The sequence below is a fragment of the Mytilus trossulus genome, chromosome 10, assembly GCF_036588685.1.
Source record: "Mytilus trossulus isolate FHL-02 chromosome 10, PNRI_Mtr1.1.1.hap1, whole genome shotgun sequence".
In the NCBI taxonomy this organism is placed as follows: Eukaryota; Metazoa; Mollusca; class Bivalvia; order Mytilida; family Mytilidae; genus Mytilus; species Mytilus trossulus.
The window spans coordinates 56691568-56702261 of record NC_086382.1 but is presented as its reverse complement, the minus strand read 5'-3'; the positions used below and the strand labels follow the sequence as shown (position 1 = coordinate 56702261).

The following is a 10694-nucleotide window of genomic DNA, read 5'->3' as shown; positions in this document are numbered from 1 at the left end:
TAGGGTCAATACATTACTGATAAGAATTAAGACTATTAATAGGTGTACTGAGAATGTTAAAACACGCTCTTTGTGATACTATATTTTGAACTTGTTTTGTCCAGTATTCAATTATTCATGCGCATTTATCAATAGTGTTTCTGCACTACGGTTTCACATCGCAATTATTTGTGAAATTTATTGATCTTACCGACTTTCTTAACATGTCTTATTTCGACTTTTAACATATCAAAGAGAACATGACAGGCACAGCTAATTTAACATCATAATCAATCTGTTTTATGCATGGTAAAAGTTGATAAAGGTTTAAATTTATTAATTTTATTAACGAAATTCCTGAAATCAAATGTGCATCAAACAAGAAATATCTGATTTGAACGTTTGGTGACCTTTCAAGAGATAATAATAAGCAGAAAGTTGAATATCTAATACAAAATGAAGGTTGTTATACTCAGTATAGTCGTTCTAATATGTAAGTAGGACTATGCGTTTTTTAATATGCTAATTTACTATAAGTTATAACGTTTAATTTATTTACCTTTGCAAACACGGATTTACTCCGAACGTTATGTAGAATACAGAAACGAGTCTAAATATATAGTACATGTTTCATATTATTTAGACTCTTGTTAATCTATAGAACATTAACGTATTCTCTTCTTCTCCTTTTTCTAACAAATAATAAAAAAAAAAAGCTTATTTTAATATAGCTATTAGAAATGTTTAGGTTGTTAAAATCAATTATTTTTCTTTTTCAGTTACCATTAAAAATATCACATAATCATCGTGCATATTATTTCATAAAAATCTTTAACATTATAGAATATGTTCATATTCAGAGGTTCTTAATTTTGTGAATAGAAATCAGTCTTTTTTCTCAAATAAGTAGTATATTTGGACTGTGAAATTTTGTTTTATTGTGTGCTTTACAAACAGATTTCTGCTTTAGATAGGTCAAACAAAGGGGAAAGGGGGGTGGGGGTGGGGGTCGGATGTTAATTTGCCTGTGTTTATGGTACTACATTTCTTTCAAGAACTAATTAAGGCTCTCCGAACAATGTGTTGTTCATGCTCTGCTTTAGTGTGTGCATTTTCGTTTTTAATAATGGTGGCTTGCTATTCTGTCTATTATTTGTTGTAATACGCTTTATATATTATGTGTTAGTTGTAACTTCTTTCTTTTTAACAGCTGCAGCATATGCAGAGGACTGTCCCGGTGGGTCAAATTCAGAGTGTTCAACTGTTTGTTGTAAACAAGGTTCATTGGCATGTATAAATAAGATATGCACATGTGCTCCAAATACGGGACATGGTAAGTTTCATCTTATATTACAGTGTTTTCTACAGTAAAACATTAATAACTTTATAGTTGATATCTTAAGGTGGTACCTAACACTACAGGGAGATAACTCTATAAAGTCAGCTAAACGTTTTAATTACGTTGTGTTGTAAAGGGAATAATAAGCTTCTCAATGATCAAAATTGGTGTTTGTCAACTGCTATATAACCAGTGTATTTTTTCTGAAAAAAAGGTTGGTTCAAACTTTTTGAAATTTTTATATTTCTGTTAAAGGGTCAAAGTGAATACCTTGTCAAAATTTTATGAAAATTAAACGAGCCAAATTAATTTAAGTGAAAGTGTTGGGTACCACCTTAAATAGAGGAATATATCATGAATAATTCAAGAAAGAGAAGAGTCGTCCTTCAACAAAATGTTTGACCAGCATGACATTTGTATTTGTATTTGACCATCCTCGTTTTCATATCGACCATCTTTACTTAGCTAAAACACATATTTGTTTAGGGGGCTAGCTGACGACCGCCTCCAGGTGCGATATTTTCTCGCTGTGTTGAAAAACCATTGATGGCCTTCGGTTGTTTTTTGCACTTTGGTCGGGTTGTTGTCTCATTGAAACATTTCCCGTTTCCATTCTCATTTTTTTATTAAACGATTTCTAAACTTGATTGTTTAAGAACAAAACAACGCTATGCACGCCACATGAAAAATTGGCATCTAGCAGAATGATGTGTAAACGGTATAGGAGGAAGTGCATCTTAAGAGTAAATGCCTTCTGTATTAAATGTATTCAAAATTGTCATATAATGCATCACTCTTAATCATGACTATTATGCTGAAAATGAACAAAAGAACAGGTTGGGTATATGCCAAATGAGACAGCAATCAAACGGGATGAATAACATAAATCATATGTAGCACATTATATAGTCTAGGTATACATCACTTGATGCTGCAGGTTATTTGAGATACTGAGAGAATTCAGCCATCATTGGATAGCTTATATCGAATGTGCGCGTGTACAATGTATGTAAATTAAGCATTACTTTGAGTCGTAAATCCGAATGATACCGAATCAAGTTCACATGATTCGCATTTTTTGAATATCATACAGACCACATATTTGAGAAACGTTCAGAAACCAGAAAGACTAGAAATAAATTGGCTAATAATGCAATCATGTGATGCCTGTAATAAATCTTTTATTTGTCACTTCATTATACTTTAAAGTTATTATTGCTTTAAATACATTGATTATAATTTACTAAATGCAAGTTGAAATATCATCTCTTCTTATTAACAGGATGTATTACAAGAGAAGAGTGCCATACACGTGGTATATGTGGACCATTACACGTGGCTTATTGTGTGAACGGACACTGCAAATGCGAGTTCCATTAGCCTAGATTGAATACACTTTACACTTTTCTAGTCATATAGTCAAATAAACTAAAATACAGACCGTCAAATAGTTGTTGCGCTGCCTTTACACAAGACATCGGATTTATCGTCTTTATAAAGACTGGACGTAACTTAGGATTTATGAGTCCATTATATCCAATCATAGCATCTTAGGATAATTTGCCAGAAGAAAGAAAAAGGTCTAGTTAATTGATAACATTGCTTGATCACAGTAACCCTTCAGTTAATAATGTTTTCGAATTGGTTGGTCATTCCCTTGTCATTACTTAGCTTGATATTGCGACAGTATATTTGCTTTATAATTAAATAAGCATTTGTTTTCGTACATAATTTCCTTTTACAACTGAAACAAACGATATTTGCAGTGTGAAATCTGAGTCTGTTTAACAGAATGAAATGTTGTCCAAACTATAAACAAACTCTTCAATGAATAAGTTTATTTATAAACGTCTTTTGTATGCTGTGGTATAAAGTGTTCATAAAACAACACAACTGTATCCTGCTATTTTTTGCTCTATTTAGACAACAGTAGTCACTGGTAGTGAATTGATGTTCACGTCTTATAAATCGATTGGGAAAACAAATCAAGGTAACAAACAAAAATGAGAGAAAAATGACTCAATCCCAAGAAATTCAAAAGAAGCAAGACCAGATTTGATGGTACATGTGAGTGCCGACATTAGTACAGTCATATATTTCTTATGTTTCAGCCAACGGTAACGGTAATGTTAATGGATAACAGTTGATCTGAATGGTCAGTTGGTCAATCAATGGTAAATGATCATGTTTTGAAAGAGTATGGGGTATTTGAACTAAGGCAAAGATGGTTTACCTATGTTAAAATCAAATAAATTGATGTAGAATTATATATTTAAACTCGGAATATTTCTCAACGTTTCCAACAAGTTACAACAAAGGCTCAAAACGTTATAGACGCAATGAATAAGTGAAGATGGTTCTTTGCTCCGATGATCGAACGATTTTAATATGAATTTTTAAGTTTTCTCATTTTTAAGCTCCCATGTTCAAAAGAACATGTGAGCTTTTTAATAACTTGGTGTCCGTAATCAGTCAACGTCCGTTATCTTTTACAAAACGTTTCTACTCTGAAGGCACTGGGTAAAATTTAACCAAAATTCGCCGCAATCATCATCAGGTAATGTAGTTTTCAACTTGTCAACCAACATGGCTGACATGGCTGAAAATAGAACATAGGGTTAAAAGGCTAGTTGTATCTATTAATTTGGAAAATTCTGTAAAAAGAGAAGAGCTGAAAGGGACGGAAATGTTATGAATTATGAGATGTACCTACTGTTTTTTGCTTATGATCTTGAAAACCATGACAATTGATTCGGAGAAAATTTTGATGGAAAAAATTATTAGCAAGGCAAGACCTAAGCTTTGTCGTCTTCACATTGATAGTGTGTCCTCGAAACATCAACTTAACTCTACTGACGTCCCAATTTATTCAAAATCAATGTTTAGATATAACAGTAGTTTGAATCAGATTTTGATAACATTCAATCGATATTCAATGTAGGCCTTGTTCGGGTTAAGTGTACAAAACTATACATCAAAACTGTAAATTTAATTACATGTATAAGGAAGAAACATCAGAATATAACTAAATCATTATGTTATAAATGAATTACATGCCAATTTTTTTGGTAATTTATTATTTTTAAAAAGTCAACATTACTGAGTTATAAAAACAGTTTATGTAGTCTTATTTACCCAAACTGTAATACAAATTGACATTAAATGCGGCGAAGGAAAGGGGGGGGGGGATATGGGTTGCATGTTTGTTTTATTGGAACGAACACTTTTTGTTTTAAATGACAGGTATTTTTGGAACTTCAATCTCTTGAATGTATTTCCTCCTAATTTTGAATGGAAAAAAGTACAATCGATTTTGAATCAGACAATCTATCTTTAGTTAGCATATCCCCCCCTTTACACACACACAAAAGTGAATTAGTATGTGCCTTACTGCTGTAGAAGTTTACTGACAGATATTGAATTCAATTTCATAAGTATGAGTAAATTGCTGATTTTGGCAAAATGTTGAAATTTTGGTTTGTTTTATTTTCCTCTTTTTAATAGCATTAAGAGTGACTGTAGACATTGATGTTGTAAATCTTCCTCAGCACTAAATAGAAGATTTTATTTGGAGTTACGGTATCAACAGGAATAAATTGACTAAGATGTCGTACACAGTTTTAATGATGGTATCTATGATGCAGGGCTGGTTCCTGCTTTTGATCCAGACGACTTCCTCCAATCAGCAAGACCAAGACGAACCATCACAGCTAAAAAGTTTGACAATTATAAAGCAACTAACATAATTGAAAAACAAGTGATAAACAATACTAGGAGTTTTCACATTCCTACCAGTTAAACACCGTAACATTCAAACTCATTCTTTATGTCCACTATTATTAACTGGAACCATCTAGAAGACACTATTGTGCGCTCAACAAGTATAGAGAGCTTTAAATCTGCTCTCGCGAAACGTCAGTAAATCGACGTCGTCTTCACTACTGTTGTATTAAAGCCAGAATTGGTAACTACGACGAACACATACAGATACAGACACAACCACTTTGTCGATTCCACGGCTAGTGGAGGTTATCTCCCCGAGGGTATCAACAACCGAGTAGTCAGCTTGACATGAATTATGATTGATATGGTCATAATTATAAACTAACGGTTTACAAAACTTTTCGAAATATTTAAGATGTTCTTATCCATATATATAATAGATTACAATAGGAAGGAAAAGGAAACGACATAACAAACTGACTTTCACGAATGGGCACCTCACCATTCGGAAAACCGATGGCAATACATGACTGTTTACACAACTGTTTCACCAATGACAGCTGTGATTCATCAATGGGATATAGTTTATAAATTACTAATTCAAAATGTTCAATTACAAAAAGCTTTACATCGCTTTCTTTAAATAAAAATACATTGGCATTTACAACACTGAGATGTGGTATGATTGACAATGAGATCCACCAAAGTTCAAATGAAATGCATGCAAGCTTTCATAGGAAACACTACGACTTAAACAATGAGAAAAACGTCTGCCGTCTGGTCGGCTATAAAAATGCATGATTAGTTTGAAACAATTCAAACGAGAAAACTAACATTCTAATTTATAACAAAACAGTTTACGAAAAACAATATGACAAACATGAATCAATGGCAACCACTGAACTACATGCTTCTGCTTTGCGACAGGCACTGAAAGAATGTGGCAGCTTAAACATACTTATGACCGCTCACCCCTACCAAAACCTGGAACAGGGGTGTAAAAGTACAACAAAAGAAGAAACGACAAAAATCAGTTGTAAAAATCTTAACTCATCAGAAGAATTCAAATAGAAATACGTATAATAAAACACAGTGTGGACATAGACGGGTATTAATACTCCCCCCCCCCAAAAAAAAACACCCCAAAAAAACAACAACACTCAATACAGATCTGAGAGGGGTCGCAATTACTACCATTTTACTAGTTCTACATACATTACACTCATTAAAACATAGAACGTTACTACAGAACAGACACGAGCGTATCAAACGAGTTGAGATATATATAAACACTAGGACGGTGCCTAAGGAAAATCACCGTTCTCTTTTTAAATTTGTTTTATAAATTAGTGCGTTTCTATGTATGTTGGTGTTTAATTTGTAGCAGTTCAGTGTTTCTATTTATCCATTGTTATCCTCTTATAGTTGATGTGTTTCCCTCAGTCATGGTTTGTGATCTGGATTTGTTTTCGCTTAATCGATTTATGACAATTGAACAGCGGTATACTACTGTTGCCTTTATTTCGAGATATTTGTGCTATACAGATTAAATCTAGACGTGTCTATGTTAAGTTTAGTGAAAGTAGTGGCCTATTTACTGACGACAAAATCAACACCATACGTCTGATAACCTGAGCATGATAAAATAAGCATAATAATGAACAGCTGTCGTTACGTCGGGACTTGTTTCACGTGTTTCGATTTTGGTGAGAATGATGTCAAGTCATTTACAGGAACTTTTATTTAACTTCTTATCAAAATAGTCCTTATATAAACTGATCACAACTTGTTCTGTTATCAAACCATCAACATGAAAGTTACAATTCTGTGTTTCGTTGTTCTAATTGGTAAGTTGTATTTTATGAAAAGATTTAAAACACATTAATGTACACAATTATTTCTGTAATTTAATTTAATATGTAAAAAGTTACAATTTAGTTTGTCAATGTCGTCATCATTATGCCCATTTCACTTTTACTCTGGGGCAGGAAAATGAAAAAAACTTTCATGATATTTATTGGTACTTATAGACATAATTACAAGAACTATTCTGTTAAACAAGTGTGGTATATCGTATTGTATCGGATTTCTTTCATTATTCCCGAATATGATCTACGAAAACAGTTGAAAATAAAGGAACACGTTTTTCTTCCATATTTTCCATACTTAAAAAAACTTTATTCGTAACCAAGCAACAAAGTCTGATACCTATGATAATTATTAGGGCTTTTTTACGATACAAACATGTGAAAATAAGACTTTTCCTGCTAATTTAAAAAATAAAAACATTCTTAACAATGAATTAATACTAGAAATCATTACTTATTTGTCGTCCGTACATTATATATACGACGTGGCTCTGTACTTAAACATCACGTCATTATGCTATTGTACTATGGTAAAATGTGTTATAATTGTCTTTAATTTTTGCTTATATGCTTGTTCAATATGACATTTTGTGCTTCTTTGTTACATATTGTTTTGCTTTTATAGTGATTAAGATCATAACACAATGTTGTCTGTACCACAAAGTTTGACATGTTTACCTATTATTTCTATCATTTGTTCACACATTGTTGTCAATATGATGGAATTTGATGCGCTTGTCATACAAGTAAATGGTTTAGCTACCTTTAAAGCCAGGTTTAATTCTCCATTTTCTAAATAAGAAAATGGCTGTACAAAGTCAGGAATATGGCAGTTGTTATCCTTTCGTTTGATGTGTTAGAGGATTTGATTTTGCCATTTGATAAGGGACTTTCCTTTTTGAATTTTCCTCGGAGTTCAGTATTTTTTTGTGATTTTACTATTGTTTGTAATATCATAATAAGTTGTTTATTATTTCATATAACCTTTTTAGCTCACCTGGCCCAAGGGGCCAAGTGAGCTTTTCTCATCACTTGGCGTCCGTCGTCCGTCGTCGTCGTCGTCCGTTAACTTTTACAAAAATCTTCTCCTCTGAAACTACTGGGCCAAATTAAACCAAACTTGGCCACAATCATCATTGGGGTATCTAGTTTATAAATTGTGTGACGTGACCCGGCCAACCAACCAAGATGGCCGCCACGGCTAAAAATAGAGCATAGGGGTAAAATGCAGTTTTTGGCTAAAAACTCAAAAACCAAAGCATTTAGAGCAAATCTAACACGTAGTAAAATGTTTATCAGGTCAAGATCTATCTGCCCTAAAATTTTCAGATGAATCAGACAACCCGTTGTTGAGTTGCTGCCCCTGAATTGGTAATTTTAAGGAAAGTTTGCTGTTTTTGGTTATTATCTTGAATATTATTATAGATAGAGATAAACTGTAAACAGCAATAATGTTCAGCAAAGTAGAATTTACAAATAAGTCATGAAACCGAAATGGTCAGTTGACCCCTTTAGGAGTAATGGCCCTTTATAGTCAATTTTTAACCGTTTTTCGTAAATTTAGTAATCTTTTACAAAAATCTTCTCCTCTGAAACTACTGGGCCAAATTAATCCAAACTTGGCCACAATCATCATTGGGGTATCTAGTTTTAAAAATGTGTGGCGTGATCCGGCCAACCAACCAAGATGGCCGCCACGGCTAAAAATAGAACATAGGAGTAAAATGCAGTTTTTGGCTTATAACTCAAAAACCAAAGCGTTTAGAGCAAATCTGACTGGGATTAAATTGTTTATCAGGTCAAAATCTATCTACCCTGAAAGTTTCAGATTGATCAGACAACCAATTGTTAGGTTGATGCCCCTGAATTAGTAGATTTAAGGAAATTTTGCCGTTTTTTGTTATTATTTTAAATATTATTATTGATAGAGATAAACTGTAAACAGCAATAATGTACAGCAAAGTAAGACCTTAAAATAAGTCAACATGACCAAAATGGTCAATTGACCCCCTAAGGAGTTATTGTCCTTTATAGTCAATTTTTAACAATTTTCATAAAATTTGTAAATTTTTACTAACATTTTCCACCGAAACTACTTGGCCAAGTTCATTATAGATGGAGATACTTGTAAGCAGCAAGAATGTTCAGTAAAGTACAAAACACAATTTTGTCATGAATCCATCTGCGTCCTTTGTTTAACATTCACATAGACCAAGGTGAGCGACACAGGCTCTTTAGAGCCTCTAGTTTAAGTTTCTCAAAGCAACTAATTTCTATCAACCATATGTTTTATGGCTTTTAATTGTCTTAAAATAATTGAAAGGATTCACAATATAGAGAATTAGAAACAAATGATAAAAATTAAGCTACTTTAAACAGCAGTATACTACTATAGCATTTAGTTAGAGATAACTGTGCTATACCAAATAAAACTAGACGTGTCCATGTTAAGTTTAGTGAAAGTTGTGGCCTCTTTCCTGGCGAACTCAAATACTTTGCAGCAAAATAATGAGTCATGCGAAAAATAATGACCAATAGATAAATAAAAAATATTTGAAACCTTACCGATGAGAGTTGCATGAACTCCGTTTCATGATTAACAAGAGTAAAAATACGTGTAGACTTACTTAAAGATTGTATCGAATTTCGTAGCAGGTAATGCCTACTGATGTACCAAAATATAATTCATGTAATGAGAAGTGTTATTGAACGTGCTATGAGAACCTCAAATATGACGATTTCTTGTTCTTATTTAGCTGCAGTATATGCAGAGAACTGCCAAATGGCTAGTGACTGCACAATGGAAACTTGCAGCTCTGGAGGCATGGTAGAGTGCCAACATGGAGTTTGTACATGTGGAGGCGGTGGAGGCGGACCAGGAGGTAAATTGAATTACTTTGTATTCCTATTTGGATCGCCTTATTTAAAGAATGAAAATAATACTAGCATATTATTGAAATAACATATTAAACTAACGTCTGTTGAGTAAGTTTTGACAACAGACACGCATTACTGAATAGTGACTTTTTTTGAAATTTTCGAAGAAAGAATGCAAAACAAAAGTTTTTTTTTAGAATTAACGTCAGGATATGTAAATACTATTACTTCCAGATAGGATAAGGGGTTACAACAGGGACAGTCTATACTTACATATATAGTATTGGAAGTCCCTAATTGTTATACTGTTACACCGTATATTGCTATTTTATAATCCAAGATGGTTGTATAGAGTAAATTTTTACTATTATTTGTTTTTATAGGTTGCATGGACCAAGCTGATTGCCATGGTCATCATTGTCCACATGGTCATGGTATGCCACACTGCATTGATGGTCATTGTGATTGCAAACATTAGAATATTAAAAAAATATACAATCGTAATTGTCTTATGCTCTTTACCATTCGACAAAAACTGCACTTTTTGCCGCACAGTAACGATCAAATTTCAATCAATCATAACTTTCTTATTACTGTTAGTAGACTTATCAATAAAGATTTTTTACAGAAAATAGTTTTTCAGATATATTAATGACAGGTTTGTAAAAAAAGTATATCATATTTGATCACGTGATATCAGTCCAATGTCACGTGACAACAACAAAAAAAATGTCCTTTTTTTAAGTTTATTTTTGGAAATAGTATCAACAGAGCATTCAAATACAATGTTAGGAATAACATCTCAACGAAAAAGAATTTTGCATGGTCTATTTATGTAAGAAAAAGCATTTTTTTTATAGCCAAACATGCTATATGGGTGATTTAGGTAAAAATTGCTATTTTCGAGC

At 32.7% G+C, this 10694-nt stretch overlaps 1 protein-coding gene across 1 annotated transcript; it reads left to right on the top strand.

The window, feature by feature from the left end:
- The first annotated feature begins 6739 nt into the window (after window positions 1-6739).
- LOC134686396 (serine protease inhibitor Cvsi-2-like) lies at window positions 6740-10290 on the top strand. Its single transcript, XM_063546067.1, has 3 exons — window positions 6740-6888; window positions 9666-9791; window positions 10170-10290. Exons 1-3 carry the CDS (start codon window positions 6852-6854, stop codon window positions 10262-10264), a joined length of 258 nt encoding a protein of 85 aa, XP_063402137.1. The 5' UTR covers window positions 6740-6851; the 3' UTR covers window positions 10265-10290.
- The last annotated feature ends 404 nt before the right edge of the window (window positions 10291-10694 follow it).